General features: G+C 39.0%; 1 protein-coding gene across 2 annotated transcripts; it reads right to left on the reverse strand.

The window, feature by feature from the left end:
• Window positions 1-33: 33 nt before the first annotated feature.
• On the reverse strand, window positions 34-24,881 carry ZNF699 (zinc finger protein 699). 2 transcript variants are annotated; one of them, XM_019964101.2, is made up of 6 exons: window positions 24,290-24,881; window positions 18,029-18,081; window positions 16,681-16,807; window positions 8,665-8,759; window positions 7,807-8,024; window positions 34-7,453 (listed from the first exon to the last, which is right to left on the reverse strand). In XM_019964101.2, exons 2-6 carry the CDS (start codon window positions 18,074-18,076, stop codon window positions 5,995-5,997), a joined length of 1,947 nt encoding a protein of 648 aa, XP_019819660.2. In that variant the 5' UTR covers window positions 18,077-18,081; window positions 24,290-24,881; the 3' UTR covers window positions 34-5,994. The 2 variants fall into 2 exon arrangements, with proteins under 2 accessions (XP_019819660.2, XP_019819659.2); XM_019964100.2 differs by lacking the exon at window positions 8,665-8,759 and having other exon boundaries at window positions 7,807-7,987; window positions 24,290-24,877.
• Window positions 24,882-25,468: the final 587 nt, after the last annotated feature.

A 25,468-nucleotide genomic window follows, 5' to 3' on the forward strand; every position in this document is an offset into this window, starting at 1 on the left:
GATATTAGTATCATTACAGCTTTTAGACATTAAAAATAAATTATAGGATTTTATTAATAACTTTAGACCAACAAATTTGGAAAGTTATGGAATAGACAGATACAATATAGCAAAACAAATACAAATTTTAAATAATCTTTGTCTATTTATACATTCAATATAAATCACTACTGGAGTAGGAAATAGCAACCCACTCCAGTATTCTTCCTGGAAAATTCCACGAACAGTGGCACCTGGCAGGCTACAGTCCATGGGGTTGCAAAGAGTTGGACACAACTGAGCATTACACACACACACACAAATTCACAAGTAAAACTATTTTACAAGTTTCCTGTCAAGAAAACCCAAATATAGATTCCCTTGTGAATTTTTCCAAACATATAAGGAATAGATAATAGACAGTTCAGATTTCATATAAAGTCTTCAGAACAGTTTCCAACTTTTATGAGGCAGCATGAACCTGATACAAAGCATACTGACATAAAAGGAATTACAAGACAAACCTCATTAACACAGACACAGAAATAATTTTTTAATAGCATTTTGAATAGAGCAAAATGAATAGGTTAATAAGCTAATCTATAACATTCCCAAGTATGGTTTATTCCAGGAATACAGGTTGTCTTACCACTTGAAAAGCAAGGAATGTAGTAATTCTCCACATTAAGAGACCAAGGAATGATTTTTAAAGACCCTGACATAGACAGAAAAGGCACTAGATAAAATCCATTATCCATTAATGATTTTAAAAACTCTTCGTGTATATATATATATATATATATATATATATATACTTATGGCTGATTATGGATGATTTATGTTATTGTATAGCAGAAACCAGCACAATGTTGTAACGCAATTATCCTCCGGATTCATGTTGATGTATGGCAAAACCAATACAATATTGTAAAGTAACCTAACCTTCAATTAAAATAAATAAATTTATATTAAAAAAAGATTTTTTTAAGTTACAAGGTATTTTTTTCAAAAACATCTTCACAATTGAGGAATAGATAGTAGAACAGAATTCCTTTTATTTTTAAAAGTTATCTATGAAAAACTTATAACTATTATTATACTTAATGGCAAAATATGGAACATTTTCCCCTAAGATCAGGAAGAATGCAAAGATGTTCACTTTCATCATTTCTATTTATTACTATAAAGAAGAAAAAGAAAGGGTAAAATTTAGAAATCAAGTAAGACTTTCTTTTATTGGTGTTCACAAGATTGTATACAACGAAAATCCAAAATAACTCATAAACCATTTGAATAAATAATTGAATTTATAAATGTCATGAATAAAAGATCAATGTACAAAAAAAAAAAAAACTGCAATTCTATGTGCTAGCCTCCAAAATCAAAAATTAAATTAAAATATTTACAAAGGAAAACATACCACAAGCCTAGAAATAAAGTTATTCAAGACCTCTATAATAGAAACTACAAAAAAAAAAAAAAACTGTTAAGAGGAATTAAAGCTGACCTAGATAAATGAACAATTTTAGTAGGCTCATCAATTGGAAGACTTAGTGTTGTAAAACGTTAATTTTATTCACGTTGTTCTATAAAGTCAATGCAATTCCTAGCAGAGTCCCAAAAGATTTGTGAAAATTGCTAAGGAGATCCTAAAATTAATATAGAATCAAGTGAGAAATAGAGAAGGCAAGACAATCTTGATGAATAAAAAGGTTGGAAGGTTCTTGCTACCAAGTATCTAAAAATATTGCAAAATTATGTAAAGACTGAGAAATCATATTCGGCAATCAAAAGAGATGGTAACATAATCAAACCTTTCTGAAAGATTTCTTGAACTATGGCTGGCTGAGAATCCCCAGACTTCATAGTTCCCTCCCACTGCTAAGATTAGAGTAAGCATATTGTGTTGGCTAATGTTATTATTACGTCTATTACTATACCCTATCTGCCCCTGCTGCCTTCTCCCTTCACCATATACATCATGAATATTCATTGGAAGGACCATTACTGAAACTGAAGTTCCTTCTCCCTTCACCATATACATCATGAATATTCATTGGAAGGACCATTACTGAAACTGAAGTTCCAATACTTTGACCACCAGATGCAGAGAGCCAATTCATTGGAAAACACCCTGATGATGGGAAAGATTGAGGGCAGGAGAAGGGGGTGACAGAGAATGAGATGGTTAGATGGCATCACCAACTTAATGGACATGAGTTTGAGCAAACTCCGGGAGATAGTAAAGGACAGGGAAGGCTGGTGTGCTTCAGTCCATTGGGTCACAAAGATTCTGACATGACTTATCAACTGAACAAGATTCAGTGAGAAGCCACTCCTAAACCAACCAAAGAATCGTATTTCTCTGGCCACAATGAATTGATAACAGTTGGCAAGTAAGCCAATCAGATTGTACTGTAACAGGCATATTGGAATTGGTCATAATGATAATCACTCTCTTCTCCCTAACACATCAACCTGGAAAGAAAGCAGCTTGGATCTTCTGAGGGCCACTGTGGAGAGAAAGAGCCCACCAGGAAGAATAGTTAATGCAGAAAGATGCACAGTCAAGGAATGGAGACAGAATTCATCCAGATAACATCTTTTTAGCTCCAGGATCCAGCCATCTCTGCAATTAGTTATACCCAAAGATTTTTCTGTAGTCAAAACTATTTAATTATCTTTATAGTTTACAAAAATGAAAAGAATGAAGACAAGCCAGAGACTGGGAAAAATTATCTGCAATACAGTTTATATATAGTATATACCTGCAATACAGGTATATATAGTATACATAATTTACATATATATAATATACAACAGATGTTTTATGTATATGTATGTAACTAGACAGAGACATATACATACATTTAAAAAGGATAAGTAACCAGAGGAAGGGCTTCCCAGGTGATGTAATGCAAAAGAATCTTCCTGCCAATGCAGGAGACACAGGAGACGTGGGTTCAACCCCTGGCTCAGAAGGTCCCCTGGAGAAGGAAATGGCAACCCACTTCAGTATTCTTGCCTGGGAAATCCCATGGACAGAGGAGCTTGGTGGGCTACAGTCCATGGGGTCACAAAGAGCTGGACATGACTGAGTGACTGATCAGGCACAAAGGTGGCAATTTTAAGACATGGCTCCCAAATTCTTTTATAGTCTTCTCATGAAAGTGAAGTCCATATTTCCTCTTTTGAATCAACTTGTAACTCTAAGTATGAATTGTAGCTGAAACTATTAATACCTGTTTCTAAAAACTTTGCTACCCAGCCTATTGAAATGTCAGTTTCTTAGTTTTAAAATGGGGCCAATAAAAATTACGATTTTCTATAATATTTTTAGATCTCAGCTATGTATTCTCACATGCTCCTACATTCACTGCCACAGGTATAGATCTCTTTTCTTATCTCTGTGGACTCTACACAATTTAATCTTGATTTCATGCAACCAGTTTCTCCAGGGACTAGGGATGGGGAAAATGGGGAGATATTGATCAAAGTATGCAAACTGCCAGATAGAAGATGAATTCTCAAGATCTAACTATAGTCAGGGCTTACCTGACTTCCCTGGTAGCTCAGATAGAAAAGAATTCACCTGCATTATAGGAGACCTGGGGTTTATCTCTGGTCAGTAAGATCCCCTGGAGAAGGAAACAGCTACTCACTCCAGTATTCTTGCCTGGAGAATTCCATGGACAGAGGGGACTAGAGGTTACAGTCCCTGGGGTTGCAAAGAACTGGACATGACTGATCAACTGAGCACACACACACACAACCATAGGAAACCTTTCAAACAGAAAAGGAACCAAAAATGGGTGAAGTGCTTTAACAGGTATCCCCCAGAAAGAAGATATCCAGGGAGTTGCCTGGTTGCCTAGTGGTTAGGATTCCAGGCTTTCACTATCATGGCCCAGGTTCAATCTCTGGTCAGGGAACTAAGAACCTGCAAGTCACACAGCCAAAAAAAAAAAAAAAAACAGATATCCAAATAATCAATAAGCATATAAAAAAGTATTCACCATTGTTACATATCAGATAAATGCAAATTAAAACCAGAAACAAGATAATAGTACATTCTGTGTTGAACAGCTAAAATTAGAAAGTGCTAATCAGGCATGTGGAACAGTTAGGACCTTCATTCATTGCTTTTAGGATTATAAGTAGAATTGCTTTTGAAAAACTGGAATACCTACCTAAACATAAAGTCTATCCTATGATTCAGTAATTTCATTCTTATATTCAAAGCATGTAACAAGAGACATAAGTTCATAGTCTGCCAAAATAGCAATTAAGAGGCAAATTAGACATTGAAAAAAGAAGCCAAATATGTAACTGTACATATTGTATCTTAACATTTACATGAAGATCAAGAACAAGCAAACTTAATAAATTATAATCAAAGCCAAAATTGTGGAGCAACACATTTTTTTTTTTTTAATTTTATTTATTTATTTTTTTGGCTGCACTAAGTCTTAGTTGCAGTATGCAGGATCTTTAGTTGTGGCATGTGAGATCTAGTTCCCTGACCAGGGATCAAACCTCAGCCCCCTGCACTGGCAGACAGATTCTTAGCCACTGGACCACCAGGAAAGTCCCCAGAGCAATTATTGAGAAGGCAGATGAATGAACTTTCTGAAATCCTGGGAAAGTTCTGTTTGTCACAGTATGTAGTGTAAAATTTCATCAAGCTGTACACTTAAGATTAGCACACTTTGGACCATGTAGATGACAACAACCCTGATCCAAACTGGAGCCAACTCTATGCAGTCAACAGATGTGCCAGAGGAGCTGTAATATCAGCAAAATTACAATGCAAGAACTTGCCAGAAAAATCCAAGAAGCTGTGTATGGCCATGATGGAGAAATTTATGGAGGTGTCTATGGAATGGCTGCCTCTGAGATAATGAAAGTCAAGCATTTTGTGTTCTGCTTTGAGCCAGTATTGATCAGCGAGTCCAATAATTAGGGAAAAAGCTGGAAACTGAAGCTTGCCAGGCCCCCATGCATCTGTCTCCCTGTCTCATTGCCCCCACAAACTCAGAATAATGGTTTCTTCCCTCTGCCTTCCAATTTTCACACAAACTCTTATTTTAGACAACTCAAACCTGGAACTAGATAAAGAACTGACTCTGGGAAATGCAGTCCCAGCCACGTCCAAAGTACCACAACATAAGACAGCCCAACCAACTTTACTTGTAGCTTTCCTGTTGCAAGGTCTCTTTTGTAAACGTTCAAAACATTGGGTCCAATTCCCAGTCATAAGCAAGGATAAAGAACAAAATACAAAAATACCATAACAGATGAGATTCTTCTATCAAGGCTTTTGCACTTATTGATTTCCACTGGATTAGTTATTAGACAGGGAAAGCTTTTAATGGTAAAAACTAATAATGTTTTTGTAAAAAAAAAAAAAAAAAGAGGTGGGGTTGGGGGGAATAGTGGGTAGGCAATTTCCAGTTTCCACCATACTAGATCAAAATGAAATTACCATTTACCAAAGAAACTACAAATACTAGAATGTCAATACCACAATGACTACACACTTAGAGAACAAAGAGAATTAGTTAGTAACTAATAATAATAATAATAAAAGATCACTCATGCCTACATATAAAAAATATATACTTTAAATGCCTGATGGGTCAAGAAAACTCTGTAATAGAAATAACACTTACAGCTGAACCAAAATAAAAGCACCTCATAATAAAACATATGGGGCTAGAGCTGAAATGTATTAGAGGAAATTTATGACCTTAAACATTCATATCAGAAAATTAAACTGGAAACCAATGAGCCAGCAGTAGCCCACTTTAAGGATGAGGCACTGATCTTTGTTTTGAGTATGAACTTTCTTACAACACAATAAGTGATGGTCATGGAGGTATTACCACATGATTTACATACACAGAGTTTCTCTCAGTTATGGGTTTTTCCAAAATAGGGTGTCTCCACAGTGTGAGATCTCACACGCTCCCTAAGCTTTGAAAAAGCATTAAAGACATTCCCTCATTCCTTACTTTATACATTTTCTCTAGTGTGAGTTTTCACATGTCTTCGAAAGTAAGCGGGACAAACAAAGGCTTTCCCACATTCCTTACATTCATAGGGCTTCTCACCAGTGTGGCTTCTTACATGTCTTCGAAAGGATGAAGGACAACTGAAAGCTTTCCCACATTCCAGACATTCAAAGGGTTTCTCTCCAGTGTGCATCCTTGTATGGACAGTCAGGTATGAAGAATGGCGAAAGGCTTTCCCACATTCCTTACATTCATAGGGTTTCTCCCCAGTGTGTGTTCTCATGTGGATCCTAAGAGCTGAGGGGTAAATGAAGGCTTTTCCACATTTCTTACATTCATAAGGTTTCTCTCCAGTGTGAGTTCTTATATGTACCGTCAGGTGGGATGAACTGATGAAGGCTTTCCCACATTCCTTACATTCATAAGGCTTTTCTCCGCTATGAGTTCTTAAGTGTTCAGTGAGGGATGAGGAACGACTGAAGGCTTTCCCACATTCCTTACATTCATACTGCGCCTTTCCAGTGTGATCTCTCACATGTGCTCGAAAGGACGAAGGGCAACTGAAGGCTTTTCCACATTCTTTACATTCATAGGGTTTCTCTCTACTCTGATTTTTCACATGTGTATTCAGGGAAGTGGGAAGATAGAAGGCTTTCCCACATTCTAGGCATTCATAGGGTTTTTCCCCTGTGTGTTTTCTCATGTGGATGCTCAAGGAGGATGGACAGTTGTAGGCTTTCCCACATTCCTTACATTTATAGGGTTTCTCGCCTGTATGTGTTCTAACGTGTACAGTGAGCTTCGAGGACTCACTGAAGGCTTTCCCACACTCTTGACATTCATAAGGCTTTTCTCCAGTATGGATTCTTATATGTATGATAAGGTGAGAGGAGGAACTGAAGGCCTTCCCACACTCCTTACACTCATATGGCTTATCTCCACTGTGAATTCTTTTGTGTTTGGAGAGTGAGGAGGAACAGCTAAAGGCTTTCCCACACTCCTTACATTCATAAGGCTTATCTCCACTATGAATTCTTTTGTGTTCTGTGAGGGATGAAGAACAGCTAAAGGTTTTCCCACATTCCCTGCATTCGCAACTTGTCTTTCCTGCATGAATCTTCATATGTGCCCGAAAGAAGGAAGAACAACTGAAGGCTTTGGTACATTCCTGACATTCGTAGGGTTTCTCTTCAGTGGGAGTTTTCATATGCTTTTTAAAACAAGCAAAAAAATGGAAAGCTTTCCCACATTCCTTACACTGATAGGGTTTGCTACCAGTGTGAGACCTAATGTGATTCTTCAGGGATAAATGATCTATGAAGGCCTTTTTACACACATGGCACTCATAGGCTCTTACTTCAGTAGTTCTCTTGGGTATATTAAGATGTGAAATTTGGCTGACGGTTTGGCCACACTGATTTTCTTCATTATGTTCATAGATGTTCTCAATCCCATGAATTCTTTCAAAAATAAAAAGCACATTATTAGTGGCAAGTAAAGTTTTACCATTTTCAGTGACTATGTGTGTTTTTCTGCCCTGTCCAATGATAAGATGAAAGTACTCACATAGTGCTCTAAGACAGGCAATATTATGACTGAGTTTTTGACTTATGAGATTTTTATGATGGTTGCTCAATGATTTATGTGTCAACATGGAAGGGCTCAAGTCTCACTTGTGAAAAAAATATCTTATGAAAAGTCTTTATGAAATTACAATTTTTGACTAAGGTTTAGATTTTTCTTTTTTTAATTCTGTGATATTTTAAGATTCTTTCCTGAGACACTACTTTTCTCTTATATGAATGACACTTACCTCAAACTTCTCTTGTGGTTTCTGTTCTGATAATCAACATCATGGTATTCCCAGATTTTATGTAAAATGGACAATGAGGAATCACTGTTTTTGAATCCTGCTACATCCTGTTCATTGGATATTTTTCCATAAGCATCTTGTGGAGCAACTGATTCATTAATTTTAAGTTGAATCTCGAAACCTGAAACAAAGTAGCAAAGGTACCCTTGAGCAAAGGACTTTGGCAGTACAGCTGGTTCAGGACTTTGGTAATAAGCACACGGTCGAAATAGTAAAGTGACTAGGAAATAATCCCATGAAGATGGAAACTGATGGTAGCATAAATGAGATATTACTAGGATAACAAAACAAAAAGAAACGGAATAAAACACACATGACCAAATAGTACATTACAAAGACAAAATGTGGTCTTTGCCAAGAACAAGGAACAGGTAAGAGGACTGAAGAAAAGTCAAAATAGTAATCAAGGACTGGTGGCACAGTGGGTAAGAATCCACTTGCCAATGTAAGGACACTGGTTCAATCTCTGGTCCAGGAAGATTCCACATGCCACAGAGCAACTAAGCCAGTGTGCTGTAACTACTAAGCCCACACCTTCAAGCCCACAAGCTGCAAATACTAAGCCCAAGCACTGCAACTAGAGGGCAGTCCCCACTCTCTGCAACTAGAGAAAAGCCCATGCAAAGTAATGAAGATCCAGCACACTAAAAAAATAAAACATTTTTAAATAAATAAAATAGTAATCTAAGGTATCTGTGGAAGCTCAGCTTCCTCAGACAAAACAAAGCTTCATTTTGATTTTACATTATTTTTTCCAAATGTAATATCCCCCAACTACATCAAGTATTCTTGCTTTACTGATGCTCCCCTTGGAAAGAGTCTTCTCTCCACTGTCTCTAGGTCCTCCTCTTGTTTCCACTGTAAGATCAGATACGGTTTGTGTAGTGGATACCCTGTTCACATAAAAAGGTATATCATGCGGGAAAACAATGAGTTACCACAAATATTTCTATGAAACAGAACAAAAACTGCTCTTCTGATACTCTAAAGCAAGTGATAGGGATAGAATAGGATAGTCATACAGGATAGTTATGCAGAAGTCCCAGTAGTGGATTATAGATAAAGAGGGAAACCTAGGGAACTTTAAGAGACCAGTGGAAGTTCAGTTCAGTTCAGTTCAGTCGCTCAGTTGTGTCCAACTCTTTGCGACCCCTTGAATCACAAAACGCCAGGCCTCCCTGTCCATCACCAGCTCCCAGAGTTCACTCAGACTCATGTCCATCGAGTCGGTGATGCCATCCAGCCATCTCAGCCTCTGTCATCCCCTTTTCCTCCTGCCCCCAATCTCTCCCAGCATCGGGGTCTTTTCCAATGAGTCAACTCTTCGCATGAGGTGGCCAAAGTACTGGAGTTTCAGCTTTAGCATCATTCCTTCCAAAGAAATCCCAGGGCTGACCTCTTTTAGAATGGACTGGTTGGATCTCCTTGCAGTCCAAGGGACTCTCAAGAGTCTTCTCCAACACCACAGTTCAAAAGCATCAATTCTTCGGCGCTCAGCTTTCTTCACAGTCCAACTCGCACATCCATACATGACCACTGGAAAAACCATAGCCTTGGCTAGACGGATCTTTGTTGGCAAAGTAATATCTCTGCTTTTCAATATACTATCTAGATTGGTCATAACTTTCCTTCCAAGGAGTAAGCGTCTTTTAATTTCATGGCTGCAATCACCATCTGCAGTGATTTTGGAGCCCAAAAAATTAAAGTCTGACACTGTTTCCCCATCTATTTCCCATGAAGTGATGGGACCAGATGCCATGATCTTAGTTTTCTGAATGTTGAGCTTTAAGCCAACTTTTTCATTCTCCTCTTTCACTTTCATCAAGAGGCTTTTTAGTTCCTCTTCACTTTCTGCCATAAGGGTGGTGTCATCTGCATATCTGAGGTTATTGATATTTCTCCCAGCAATCTTGATTTCAGCTTGTGCTTCTGCCCGCCCAGCGTTTCTCATGATGTACTCTGTGGAAGTTAATGATGCTCAAAAAGCTATTAGACCGTGGTGGAAGAAAGCAGGCTTGTTTAACTATAATGCAATTTATAAATGCAAAAGATATGCCCCAGGTCATTAGGTGAAATAAGAATGTCACCACCCTTCTACTGATTTGAATAAGTGCTATGACAATGTGGCACCAGTGGTCAAAACTCTGCCTGCCAAAGCAGGATTCACAGGTTCAACACCTACATTGGGAAGATCCTCTGAAGTAGAAAATGGCAACCCACTCCACTATTCTTACTTGGAAAATTCCAGGGACAGGGGAGTCTGGTGAGCTATAGTCTATGGGATCTCAAAGAGTCAGACAGGACTGAGCATGCATCCACACATGACAATTCTAGTTTGACCACACAGGGTCAGACATTCTTGTGCCTGATACAAAGGAGGAGCTAGTGATGTAAGCCTGAAATCAACTCAAAGAAGGCAGTCCTTTCCCCTCCCCCACTTTCCTTTGACATTAAATTATAGCCCACTTAATCCTCAGTGCAGGGCTCCCTCACCTATCCACTTACATCTCTTACAAGCATCTTATACTAATAAATCTACTTTTTGCCTATCAGTTTGCTTCTTGCTGTTCCTTTCGCACTGAGATACAAAGAATCTGACCATCATTAAGTCCAGAAACCAGGTATGTGATCTCAGTTGGAAGACCATGAGTTTTGGCCAGGCTGAAGTTCCAGCCTCATGAGTTCAAGTTCCAAACTGGATTTTGGCCAAGTTCGAGTCCTGGCACATGAGTTCAAACTCTGGCACACGGGTTCAAGTCACAATCTGAGGTGAACTGTTTCACAAGTGTGAATTTAACTGCAAAAAAATTATCTAATTTATCTTTAAGGGGACGGGGCAGTCTGATGAATAGAACTGATCTGATATTCACACATAGACCTCGATATTATTAAAAGCTGGTCCAATACTCACAGGTAGGATATGTTGTTCTCCTGTTGAAGATAAATAATCTCCGAATACCAATCTTAGACAAGGTTACTCTAATACGGTGATAAAATGAAACAAAATAAAGCTACTTCATGATTTAGCCTAGGGACAAAGTATTACTAGAATTTCCCCTGCTTTCTGTCAGCATCCAATCTAAAATGAACACCTGTGAACTGAGGTGACAGTGACCCTCAAAAATTCATATCTAAATAGACCAACAGAACAGAATAGAGAGTCTAGAAATAGACCCACATAAATATAGTCAACTTATCTTTGACAAAGGCTCAAAGGCAATACAATAGAGAAAAAAATAAGTCTTTCCAACAAACGGTGCTAAAACAACTACTAGACATTAAGGTACATTTTTTAAAAAAATCTTGACATAGGCTTGCAAAAAATTAACTCAAAATACACAGGGAGGCATACAGGGCTTTGGGATAATTGGGGTCCATCAATAGAGAGTAAAAGATTAGCTCAAAATGGATCACAAATCTAAATGTAAAACGTAAAACTATGGAATTCCTAAAAGATAACAGGGAAAAAAATGTAGATGCCCTAAGATCTAGTGATTTGTTAGATATGTGAAAATTAATCAAGGAAAACTTCACTAAAATGGAGTTGAGAGGCCAGAAGAGGAAGTTTTCATCTAATTCTTTACAACATTAATTACAGGGAGAATTGTTCATCAGAGACCCAAGAATCACCAATTATAATCCTAACAGGAAAAGATGTACATCACATCTCCTATCAAAAATCACTACTCCAGCAACTCAGCCATCATCACCCTGAACTCTCACCTTTATCCAGTGGACTTTCATCCAAAACAACCTTTCCCAATTTCCTCATTTTTCTCTACAAAATTACATTCTTCTCCATTGTTCTGTGGACTTGCCAATGGCTTTTGTTATAGCTATCTTATCTCAAATTGCAATTCCCCTACTATTCCCAAGTAAACTATTTTTTTGTTGGTAAAATAACTTTTTATTTTTAAAGCCAATAGGTAACCTGAAAAGGACAATTCATGAAAGAAAGAAGTGACAAGCTGGTCTTCATTAAAATTAAAAATTTTTGCTCTGAGTAAAACACTGTCAAGAAAATGAAAAGACATGCCACATACTTGGAGAAAATATTTGCAAAAGACATGTGTGATAAAGAACTATTATCCAAAATATACACAGAAGTCTTAAAACTCAACAATAAGAAAATAACTTGATTTTTTTTTAATAGGCCAAAGTAAGAATATACAATGGAGAAAAAGTCTCTTCAGCAAGTGATGTTGGGAACTCTAGACAGCTGCATGTGTATCAAGGAAACAACAACACACCCTCACATCATACACAAAACTATACTCAAAATGGCTTAAAAGACAAGACACCATAAAATTCCTATAAGAGAACACAGGCAAAATACTCTTTGACATAAATCATACCAATGTTTTCTTAGGTCAGTCTCCCAAGGCAAGAGAAAGAAAAGCAAAAATAAACAAATGGGACTGAGTCAAACTTACAAGCTTTTGCACAGCAAAGGAAACCATAAACAAAGCAAAAAGACAACCTACAGACTGAGAGAAAATATTTGCAAATGATGCGACTGACAAGAGCTTAATTTCCAAAATTAAGCTCCTTAACTCAAACAATTCAATAACAACAACAACAAAATTGAAAAACATGCAGAAGACCTAGACATTTCTCTCTTAAAGACATACAAATGGCCAACAGGCACATGAAAAGATGTTCATCATCACTAATTATTAGAGAAATGCAAATCAAAACAACAAGGTTCCACCTCACACCAGTCAGAATGGTGATTATTAAAAAGTCTACAAATATGTATGCCAAGAGTAACATGGAAACTTACATTACCATATGTAAAATAGACAGCCAACAGGAATTTGCTATATGGCTCAGGAAACTCAAACAGGGGCTCTGAATCAACCTACAGGGGTGGGATGGGGAGGGAGATGGGAGGGAGGTTCAACAGGGAAGGGATACATGTATACCTATGGCTGATTCATGTTGAGGTTTGACAGAAAACAACAAAATTCTGTAAAGCAATTATCCTTCAATAAAAGATTAATTAATTTTAAAAAGTCTACAAATAACAAACACTGGAGAGGGTATGGAGAAAAGGAAACCCTCCTACACTATCCAGGAGATAGTGAAGGTAGTGAAGCCTGGTGTGCTGCTGTCCATGGGATCACAAAGAGTGAAATATGACTTAGCAACTGAATAACCACCTACATTGTTGGTGGGAATGTAAACTTCTGCAGTTACTATGGAAAACTGTATGGAGGTTCCTCAAGAAACAAAAAGTACAGTTGCCATATGATTCAGCAATCCCACTCCTGTGCATATACCCAGACAAAACTATAATTCTAAAAGATACATACACCCCAACGTTCAAACCAGCACTATTTATTACAATAGCCAAGATATGGAAACAACCCAAATGTCCATCAACATATGAATGGATAAAGAAGATGCAGTATACATATACAGTGGAATATTACTCAGCCATTAAAAAGAATTAAATAATGCCATTTGCAGCAACATGGATTGACCTAGAGATCATCATACTAAGCAAAGTAAGTCAAAAAGAGAAAGACAAATACCGTATGCTCTCACTTAATACGTGGAATCTAAAATACGACACAAATGGAACATATCTACAAAACAAAAACAGACTGGCAGACACAGAGAACAGACTCGTGGTTGTCAAGGGCAAGGAATGGATTGGGAGTGTGGGAGTAGCAGATGCAAACTATTATATATAGAATAAATAAACAACAAGGTCCTACTGTATAGCACAGGGAAATATAGTTAATATCCTGTGATAAATCATAATGGAAAAGAAAATGAAAAGTGTTAGTTGTTCAGTCGTGTCTGACTCTTTGCGATCCCATGGACTATATCCTGCCAGGTTCCTCTGTTCATGGAATTCTTCAGGCAAGAATACTGGAGTGGGTTCCCATTTCCTTCTCCAAAAGAATATGAAGAAGAATATATATATATATATATATATACACATATATATATATATATGTATAACTGAGTCATTTTGCTATACAGCAGACATTAAATACAACAATGTAAACCAACTATACTTCAATAAAAAATTTTTTAAGTTTTTTTTTTTTAATGGGCCTAATACTTTAACAGATGCCTTACCAAGAAGATACATAGATGCCAAATAAGCATATGAAAAAAAAAGATGTTCCACATTACATGTCATCAGGAAAATGCAAATCAAAACAATGAGACACCACTACATACCTAAAAGAATGGCCAAGTCCTGGTGAGGATATGGAGCTGGTGGGAATGCAAAATGGTACAGCTGCTTTGGAATACAAAGCAGTTTCTTACCAAATTAAACATACTCTTAGCCATATAAGCAAGCAATCATGCTCTCTGGAAGTTACAAAAAGGAGTTAAAAACACATCTACACAAAAACCTTCATGTGGATGTTTATAGCAGTTTTACTCATAATTGCCAAAACTTGGAAGCAATCAAGGTCTTCTTCAGTGACTGAATGGATAAACAGACTGGTATTGCATATCCAGACAACAAAATATTACTCAGCACTAAAAAGAATCAGCCATCAAGCCATGAAGAGATGAAGAACATTAAATGCATATTAGTAAGTGAAAAAAGTCAATCTGAAAAGGCTATATACTGTGTGATCCCAACTACATGACATTCTGGAAAAGGCAAAACTATGAGAACAGTAAAAAGATCAGTGGCCGCCAGGAGTTGGGAGGGAAGGAGAGATAAATTGGGGTGGAGGGGGATAAAAGATTTTTAGGAGTAGTGAAATTACTCTCTGATACTATAATGGTGGATGCTTGTTGTTTAGTTGATCAGTTGTGTCCTACTCTTTCATGATCCCATGGACTACAGCCCACCAGACTCCTTTGTCTATGGGATTTCCCAGGCAAGAACCCTGGAGTGGATTGCCATTTCTTACTCCAGAGGATCTTCCCAACCCAGGGATCCAAACTGCACATCTGCTGCATTGTCAGGAGGGTTCTTTACTACTGAGCCACCAGGGAAGCCCATAATGGTGGAAATGTCATCACATATTTATCTAAACTGTAACAAAGTACAACAACAAAAGTGAACACTAATACAAACTTGAGATTTACCGTAATAATGATGTGTCAATATAGGTTCATCCACTGTAATAAATATACTACTCTGGCAGAAGGCAGTGCATTTATGGGAAATCTTTGTACTTGCCGGTTAATTTTGCTGTGAGCCTATAAACTGCTCTAAGAAAAAATAGAGTGTACTGGAAAAAAGAAAATCCATGTCCACCCAGAATTCAGAACATTACTTTATTTGGAAACAGATATTTGCAGATGTAATCAAGTTAACATAAAGTTATACTCGACTAGGGTAAGCCCTAAATGCAATGACTGGTGTCCTTACAAGGACAGAAAGATGTAGAGACAAAGGACAAAGGCCCTATGAAGATGGAGGCAGAGATTGGAGAGATGTGGCTACCAACCAAGGACTGCCAGCAACAACCAAAAGCTAGGAAGAGACAAGGAGGGATTTTTCCTGAGCCTTCAGAAGGATCATGACACCTTGATTTCAGACTTCCAATCTCTTTAATTTAGAAGAGTAAATTTCACACTTCCCTGGTAGTACAGGTGGTACAAAAGATGCCTGCCAAGGCAGGAGACACAGGTTCGATCCCTGGGGCAGGAAGATTCCACATGCCATGGAGCAACTAAGCCCATGCACCACAACTACTGAAGCCCTCGCACCCTACAACTACCTACCAAAGCCCTCGCACCTAAAGCCTGGGCTCCCCGACAACAGAAGCCACCACTGTGGGAAGCCCACGCACCCCAACAAAGAGTAGCCCCACTCACTGCAACTAGAGAAAGTCCAAGTGCAGCAAAGACCTAGCACAACCTAAATAAATAAAATAGTTGCCTAGCTACAGAATAAAAGTGGGGAGTAGAGGTAGAGGAAGTTTTTTTTTTAAGTAAAAGAGTAAGTTTCTGTTGTTCCTAGCTACCCAGTTTGTGGCACTTTGTTATGAAAGGCCTAGGAAAACAGAACAGCCTGTTGTCATGGACCTACCCCCAAATCATTCGACCTAAGTATATAAATCCTATATTTACTTTCTAACACACTGCATTGTTCCCCATGACATGTGTTTCTCCCTCACTGCTCCAAGGAATAAACCCAATTTGTTAAACTGGTGGTCTTTGGGTACAGGGAATTAATAGCAGTAAAATTCTCAGAAGGTTCCAAACCACCAATTTTCTCCCTGTCCCCCAAAGTGACCCCTGAAGCCTGTGCCCACACCACATACACTTGATAATCCTCCTTGAGGATTCTGACCACAAGAAAAAGGAAAAGCAGGTTCAATATATATGTTTATTTTCTTTCTTTTCGTCATGTTAATTTCATATTTATCTTCTCCATTACTGAAGCATTTTGAATACAATGACATCTTATTGTCTATAGTATATATTCAAAAGGGTTTGATACAAATTCACCCTCAAAAAAAACGCTTAAAGAATGAAAGAATGACTGAATGAAGAAAAATAATGCTTTCAGTACTCTGAGAGAAAATGAAAACTTTACAACCCTGCGAAAATGCAAACTCTGCATTCAGTGCCAGTGGCAAAATGGGTAAGGAAATTTTCACTAATTCTTTTGTTTGTTTTATATTGGTGAAATACTTTAACAATACACGTGTTTATTTTCATGGTGAAGCCACTAGACTATAAGCTCCTTGGGGTCAGTGACCATGTCTGTCTTATTTAATAATTTGTTCCAGTTTCTCAACCCAAATCCTAGAACAAGGGCAATTTATAAGATAAAGCTGTTTTCTAAATAACAGAACGTTGGAGGAATGTTACCATCCTTACCTAATGAGGCCAGGTTCCGGAAGTTTTCCAGCATCACATCTCTGTAGAGGTTTCTCTGAGCGAGATTCAGCAGAGCCCACTCCTCTTGGGTAAAGTCCACAGCCACATCCTCGAAGACCACTGTGTCCTAAAACATTCCACATACTTTGTTCAGAAAGGTACCAACTCCCCCAGCATGTGCAGGAGGCTGAATGAGGCTGACACTACGGGGAACTGAGAATCAACTCACAGGAAGTTCAAAAGATTCTTTTCTCCCAAATATCTACCCTAGGATTCAGTCATCAGATCTTTCTCATTCTATCTAAGCATCCTGACTGATCAAATTCTGTCTCATAAATTTAACAACATTTTTGAAACACTAAATTTATCTTTCCACTCTTTGATGGTGACCAGTTCCACTCTTACAATAATCAAGAACATCCAGAACATATTGCAGAAATGAGAGAAATGCTCTAAAAATGAAATGACAATTTCCACATTGAAAGAAGCAAAAATCCCTTGTTAGAGGGACTTCCCTGGAGGTTCAGGGCTTAAGACTGTGCCTTCCAATGCAGGGGATGTGGGTTCAATCCTTGGTTGAGGGGCTAAGATCCCACATGCCTTAGGGCCAAAAAACCAAAACAGAAAACAGAAAAAACAAGTGTAACAAAACATTCTACTGCAAAATAGAAAAACTATTGTAACAAAAAAAAAACTATTAAAAAAAAAATCCTTGTTACAGAAACAAGTTCACCTGCTTCCTTATTCCCCACCATAGCAATCAGCACAACACAAAACACTAGATAAAATTTGGATGAGGTTTAAATCCCCAAGGGACAAGGACCTTTTCTTTTTCTTTTTCCCCCCATACACCTGGAGCCCAGAAGTCAGCAAGAAACACAACATTCAACCCAGGCCCACAGTCAGTCATATTTTCTTACACTCTAGGCCCAGGAGCTGTAAATTATAGAACATGAACTAAAACCAGCCTATCACCTGTTTGTATAAGTAAAGTTTTACTGGAACACAATAAAACGTTTATTTATACACTGTATATAGATGCTTTCACACTAAAATAGCAGAATTGATGGGAAATCCCTGGCAGTCCAATGGTTAGGACTCCATGCTTTCACTGCTGAGGGCACAGGTTCAATCCCTGGTCAGGGAAATAAGATCCCACAAGCTGCCCAAAACAAACAAACAAAAAACAATAAAATACCAGAACTGAGTAAAATAGAAACTATGGCCTAAAATGCTTACTATGTGACCCAATGTAGGAATAGGTTCTTGATCTCTGCTCTAAATTTAGGACATAGATAAGCTGATGGAATTGAAATATTGTTTTGGAGAATTATTAGCTCTTACTTACCTGTATCACATTTTTCTGTAACTCAGCAGCTGTTCTCTCTTCCTCCATGTTCCCTTCATGAAGAAAGACAGAGTAGTGAGATGTTACAGCTGAGACAGGAGAAAGAAGACATGAGAATCTGGGTGTCCCCACAGTCTCCACAATCAAGACTGTGGATTTGGCAGCACGTCTGTTATGAGTGATCATTCTCCTCAAAACACACACACACACATGCAAAGACCCTGCACACCCAAGCAAATACACATTGATCTTGTGAGAAAATGGAGCAAGAAAAAAAATACTAATAGTAACTTACAAAACAGAACGAGACTCACAGACATAGAGAAGGAGCTTATGGTTGCCAGGGGGAAGGATAGGGGAAAGGGATAGTTAGGGAGTTTAGAATGGACATGTACACACTCCTATATTTAAAGTGGATAACAAACAAGGGCCTACTGTGTAGCACATGGAACTCTGTTCAATGTTATGTGGAGGCCTGGATGGGAGGAGAGTTTAGGGAAGAATGGATACATGTATATGTATGGCCGAGTGTCTTAGTTGCTCTCCTGAAACTATCACAACATTGTTAATTAGCTACACCCCAATACAAAATAAAAAGGTGTGTTTTTTTTTTTAAGTTGGAGCAATTTTATCTCCTCCAGAGCTAGAAACAGTCCTCTCATTCTTGTAGATCATTAAAAAAAAAAAAAAGGTTTAAGAGTCCATTTTGTAAGTAAGTCAGCCAGAGTCTAAAAAAATTTGGCTGTCAATCTGCCCATGATAATGAAAACATTAAAAACATAAGAGAATGCCTTCAGTAGTAAGAATATACATTCCATCTCAAAGGAAAGTGTGACTTGTATGCCAGATCTCCAGGGGTTCCAGACCCAATATTTATTTCTGCACTGCCTGGCAGGCCTACATGTATTACTACTCAATCTCTGACTATGAGATCTTCTCCCTCTGAGGGCTGCAGGGTCTCCAAAACCTGGTTTTTGGGAAACAGCACAACCGACTGAATTTTACATGCAGGTGGCAGAGAAGACATCTCATGTTAAATCTTGCCTGTACAGGAGATACAGTCACAGCATAACAAGAACACCTGAAGTGAAGCTGGCATATGTGTCATCTCTGACAGTGGCATCCACAGCACTAGTGCATGAATTTCAAATAATGAAAACACAGCAGTCTCTCTCACTTCAGTGGACCAAATACGTATTGTAGAGCCAGTAGAAACTTAAGTCACTTAGACATGTGCTCAATGTTATCCAATTAGAAAGCTAAGGGAGGGTGTGTATCCAGGTGTGTTTACCTTCAAAGCTAAATGCCCAAAGAGTGTGTTTCTGAACATATACCTTACAATTTAGTTGTCAGTGAGGCCCCTATGCCCTAACATTACTGGGGTCTAGCCTAGAATGCTGTCGGGCACACCATGGAGAGTAAACAAATAAAGTATTCCCTTCAACTGTTTTATCTTTGAGCTCCTTCTCTTTTTTTATTTATTTTTAATTGGAGGGAAGACTTTTCAGAGTCCCTTGGACAGGAAGGAGATCAAACCAGTCAATCCTAAAGGAAATCAACCCTGAATACTCATTGGAAGGATTGATGCTGAACCTTCGATACTTTGGGCTTCTTGATGCAAAGAACCAACTCATTGGAAAAGACTCTGCGGCTGAGAAAGATTGAGGGCAAGAGGAGAAGGGGATGACAGAAGATGGATGTCAGCTGGATGGCATCACTGACTCAATGGACATGAGTTTGAGCAAACTCCGGGAGATGATGAGGGACAGGGAAGCCTGGCATGCTGCAGTTCATGGGGTTGCAAAGAGTTGGACACAACTTAGAGACTGAATGCTTCCCTGGTAGCTCAGCTGGTAAAGATCTGCCTGCAATGCAGGGGAGACCTGGGTTCGATCCCTGGGATGGGAAGATGCCCTGGAGAAGGAAACGGCTACCTACTCCAGTATTCCAGCCTGGAGAATTCCACGGACTGTATAGTCCATGGGGTTGCAAAGAGTTGGACACGACTGAGTGACTTTCACTTTCACTAGTGACTTAACAACAAATGCTTTACAATATTATGTTGGTTTCTTCTATACAACAATGTGAATCAGCTACAAATTACATATTTTCCCTCCCTCTTGAGTCTCCCTCTCACCCACGTCCATCCCACCCCTCTAGGTTGTAACCCAGCAGCAAGCTGAGCTCCCTGTGCTATACAGCAGCTTTCTACTATCCGTTGTACACATGGTAGCATACATATGTCAATGCTACTCTCGCAATTCATCCCACCATCTCCTTCCTCCACTGTATCCACAAGTCCATTCTCTACATTTGCATCTCTATTCCTGCCATTGAGCTCCTTCTCTTGACTAAGCCCTATGTCTTCAACAAGGATGCTCCCCTTAAGGTACCTACCTCCTGCTCCTTCCTCTCATATTTATTTAGGTAATATTTGCCCTGTCCAACTATGTGCAATCATAGGAGACACAGCACTGAACAAAATAGAAAAATCCTAAAGTGCTTGGGTCTTATAATTGTTTTAAGGAGGACCAGTACATTAACAAAATATTATCAGGTGATGGTATATGCTATATAAAAATATATCACATTATAGGGATAAGGAGATACACACACATTTACCTTTAGCAAGTCAGGACCACTTATGTGACAGGGTAGAAGCAGGAAATTAAAACAACTGTTTTAGGACTTCCCTGGTGGCCCAGTGGTTAAGAATCTCCAGGGGACAGGGGTTTGATCCCTAGTCCAGAAAGATTGTAAATGCCACAGGGCAACTAAGCTGTGCACCACAACTACTGAGCCAGCACTCTAGGGCCCTCACACTGCAACTACTAAGCTCACATGCTGCAACTACCAAAGCCTGCACACCTAGAGTCTGTGCTCTGCAATGAGAAGCCAACACCATGAGAAGCCCATGCACTGCAAAGAAGAGTAGCCCCTACTCACTACAACCAAAGAAAACCCATGCTTGGCAATGGAGACCCAGTGCAGCCAAAAATAATTTTTTAAGAATAAATAAATAGAACTGTTTCAAATAACACAAAAAATCAATGGCTGGTGTGGCACATATATTTATGCACAACTGACCCTCAAACAATTGCATGGGTTGGGGTACCAACCCTCCAGCAGTGGAAAATCTGAGTTTAACTCATAGTCAGCCCTCAGTATCCAAGGAGTCAACCAATGGCCCATCCTGTAGTATCTGCAGTATTTAATAGTGGGAAAAAAAAAAAAAATCTGCATATAAGTGAACACATGCATTTCAAACCTATGTTGTTCAAGGGTTAATTGTATTTATAAATATCAATTCCTATAGAAGAAAAATTAGTAATGATAGGTTAACCATTGACGTATAATAGCAGAAAAAGAACCTCATAAAGGTGCAAAAATATATATATATATGACAAAATTAATGATATCTTTTGGAGAAGGAAATGGAAACCCACTCCAGTACTCTTGCCTGGAGAATCCCATGGACAGAAGAGCCTGGCAGGCTACAGTCCATGGGGTCACAAGAGTCAGACAGTACTTAGTGACTAAACCACCACAACTAACCCTAATCCTTGAACAACATAGGTTTGAAATGCATGTGTTCACTTAAATACTGCAGATACTACAGGATGGGCCATTGGTTGAATCCTTGGATACTGAGGGCTGACTATGAGTTAAACTCAGATTTTCCACTGCTGGAGGGTTGGTACCCCAACCCATGCAACTGTTTGAGGGTCAGTTGTGCATAAATTATTTGATATTTTGATATTTGATATTTTTAAAAACTTAAAACAGAATCAGAAAAGCTAAAATGGCAATACTACCCAAAACAACCTACAGATTTATTGCCATCCCTATCAAATTACCTGGAGAAGGCAATGGCAAGCCACTCCAATACTCTTGCCTGAAGAGTCCCATGGATGGAGGAGCCTGGTAGGCTGCAGTCCATGGGGTCGCTAAGAGTCGGACACGACTGAGCGACTTCATTTTCACTTTTCACTTTCATGCATTGGAGGAGGAAATGGCAACCCACTCCGGTGTTCTTGCCTGGAGAATCCCAGGGACGGGGGAGCCTGGTGGGCTGCCACCTATGGGGTCGCACAGAGTTGGACACGACTGAAGTGACTTAGCAATCAAATTACCCATGACATTTTTCACAGAACTAGAACAAATAATACTAAAATTTATATGAAATCATAAAAGACCCAGAATTGCCAACGCAATCCTGAGGAAAAAGAATGAAGCAAAAGCCATAACTGTCCCAGGCTTCAGACAACACTACAAAACTATAGTAATCAAAACAGTGTGGTATTTACACACACACACACAAAACAGGCATACAGATCAATGAAACAGAATAGAGAGCCCAGAAACAAACCCATACTCCTACGGTCAATTAATCATCAACAAAGGAGGCAAGAATATACAATGGGTAAAAGACAATCTCTTCAGCAAGTGGTGCTGGGAAAGCTGGAAAGCTGCATGTAAATCAAAGAAATTAGAACACACTCTCTCCCATGGAAAAAAGGGAACCCTACTACCTGTTGGTAGGAATGTAAACTGGTACAACCATTGTGGAGAACAGTATGTAAGGTTCCTTAAAAAACTAAACACAAAACTACCGTATGATGCAAAAACCCCATTCCCGGGCATATATCTGGAGTAAAGCAATTCAAAAAGATACATGCATCCCTATGTTCAAAGCAGCACTATTCACAACAGTGAAGTCAGGTAAACAACCTAAATATCTATCAGTGGAGGAATGAATAAAGAAGATGTGGTACATATATAAAATGGAACATTACTCAGCCATTAAAAAAAGAAAGGAATAATACTATTTGCAGCAAATGGGTACAGCCAGAAATTATCACACTAAGTGAAGTAAGTCAGAAAGTGAAAGACAAATACCATATGATATCACTTATATGCAGAATCTAAAATGTAGCACAAACAAGCCGATCTACAAAATGGAAAAAGACTCAACAGATATAGAGAACAGACTTGTGGTTACCAAAGGGGAGAGGAGATAGGACAAGGATGGACTAGAAGTCTGGAATTAGTAGATGCAAACTATAGAATGGATAAACAACAAAGTCCTATTGCATAGCAAAGGGAATTATATTCCATATCCTGGGATAGACTATAATGAAAAAGAATATACTATATAAAAAAAGAATGTGTATACATGTATAAGTCATTTTGCTGCAGAGCAGAAATTAACACAACATTGTAAATCAACCATACTTCAATTTAAAAAAAAAATAAAGTGAAAAAAGTTAACAAAACTATAAACACAAAACCTGTTTACATACAGTCATTAAAGAAAAAAAAAAAAAATAGCAGTTTAGAACATACCTACAAAGGAAACAGAAGCTATAGACTTTTACAGACAGGTTCACCAAGCAAGCAAAGGATTCATAATTCCATTTTTTTGTTGTTGAGTTGGTGTTTTCCGTGTATTTACAAGACCAGAAAGGGACTCGAAACTCAAATATATGTGTATTTATGTACATGTACACACATACACACACATATATATATGAAAGATCTCATTCGTATACACAAGGGCAAAATATTAAAATATTAAGTACAGTCCAGGAAGTAATAATGAAGATAGTAATCACAAACTAAGTTCATTTCCTCCTAGGAATGATGCGTGGTTTAAATGATTTACATAGTTAAAACGTTAAATATAATTCACATCAATAGAAAAAGATCATAGGACTTATCCCCTTCAATACAAAATAGTGACTGATCTCCATCAATACCCATTGATGATAATAATTTAACCCACTAGGACTAGAAGGAAATAGGCTTTAATTAGAAAATATATATATTATCTACAAACACCTATAGCAAACATCCTATTTAATAATGAAATGACAGAATTCCCTCTGGGATCAGGAACAAGGCAAGGATGCAATTTATATGCTTTTCTACATTGAACTGAAAGTCCTGGCAAATGCACTAAATAAACAAAAATATAAGATACAAGGAATGAAAAAGAAAACGCTAAAAGTGGCATATGATCACACTTCGGGTGTGAAATTTTTAAAAAATCTATGGATAATTGACCAACGTTCAGAGCGGCAACCGGCAAACAGGGGTTAAAAAGATACTAAGTAATCAGTTCACTAGTATGTAGCTGAATACAATGTAGCAAACTAACTCCCACAATCCGAGAAAAAGAAATCACAGGTTAAAATGTATCTCTTGCACCTGGAAGGGAGCGATGCGGACGGAGTTAAGCAAACGTCACCCCGCACTCACCGAACAAACCGAAATCCACAGACCGGCACAGAGACGAGGTTGAGGCTCAAGTCCCCGTGACCCGAATGGCAAGGATGCTTTTCCTTTCCGGAAAGAGAGCAGAGGATGCTTTTGGAGGCCGATTAAGTACGAGAATAGCTCCTCAACTCTTGCCTGCAGCTGATTCACCCCGACTGCTGGACTCTCACAGAGTTCCTGATTCAGTAAGTTTGGGACCGGCCGCGGCTGCTACAGACCCCGGGAGCGGCGGGGAGCCCAAGCGGCAGCCTTTTGACCACAGATCCCAAGGCCGAGTTCTCCACCTCCCGAGCACCAGACTTGGGGCCGGCTGGGTCGAACTGGATGGGAAAATTTCTATCAGATTTAGACAGAGATGCAAGAAGACAAGGCCGCCCGCTCGCGCACGCGCAGAAGCATGCTGCTGCTTCCGGTTTCTGAGCCACGTACAGCGTAAGGCGGGGGGGTCTCGGGAGCTGGGATATTGGGGAGGGCGGTGGCAGCTTCCCGCGGCAAGCGGAGAAGTGTTAGTTTCCTCCAGGGAGAGACCCGAGTGGGTCTTGGAGCCGGGTCAGCCGAGGACTTGGCGTTGGATGACGCTGGAGCAGGACCAGGCCCGTAGCGGGGCTTCGTTGACTAGGCCTGTGGGGCGGAGCTGGGACGCGACCAGGCCTAGGGGCGTGGCTTAGTTGAATATTCCCATGTGGGATCTTAGTTCCCCGATCAGGGATTGAACCTCTGTTGCCTGCATTGCAAGACAGAATCTTAACCACATGCTTAACCACTGGACCACTAGAGAAGTCCCGAGGTAGTAGGTTTTTGCTGAGCCCGTGCATAACTTTCATCCCTGCCACCGTGGCTACTTTGTTCTGGAGCCCACTGGGAAGACAAGAGCAACTGGAAAAGGAGGCTTACTAGTATCCACAGAACCCGTTATCCTATTGTCATAGTCACTCTGCAGATGTAGAATGGAACCCCCACCCCAAACTTTATTTGCATGTCAAGATATTATGCCACACACACATACACCAAGAGGGTATGAAAATGTTTAAAACTTAAATTACAGATGACCCTTGGGTCAGCAAGGTAAAATAACTCTACTTGTGAGTTGCCATCAAACATCCAGTTTTTTAAGACACTTGAGACATATTCTCCACCATTAATTTCTCTCAGTCTTCCATG

This window comes from Bos indicus, chromosome 7 (genome assembly GCF_029378745.1).
Source record: "Bos indicus isolate NIAB-ARS_2022 breed Sahiwal x Tharparkar chromosome 7, NIAB-ARS_B.indTharparkar_mat_pri_1.0, whole genome shotgun sequence".
Taxonomy (NCBI): Eukaryota; Metazoa; Chordata; class Mammalia; order Artiodactyla; family Bovidae; genus Bos; species Bos indicus.

Excerpts from the sequence above, each read along its gene's own strand:
- ZNF699 (XM_019964101.2), bottom strand. The coding sequence starts at position 18,076 with ATGGAGGAAGAGAGAACAGCTGCTGAGTTACAGAAAAATGTGATACAG. Across the intron at positions 8,760-16,680 it reads CCGGAACCTGGCCTCATTAG|GGTATCCACTACACAAACCG; the intron begins GTAAGGATGGTA and ends TTATGTGAACAG. Across the intron at positions 7,454-7,806 it reads AACCACAAGAGAAGTTTGAG|AATTCATGGGATTGAGAACA; the intron begins GTAAGTGTCATT and ends TATTTTTGAAAG.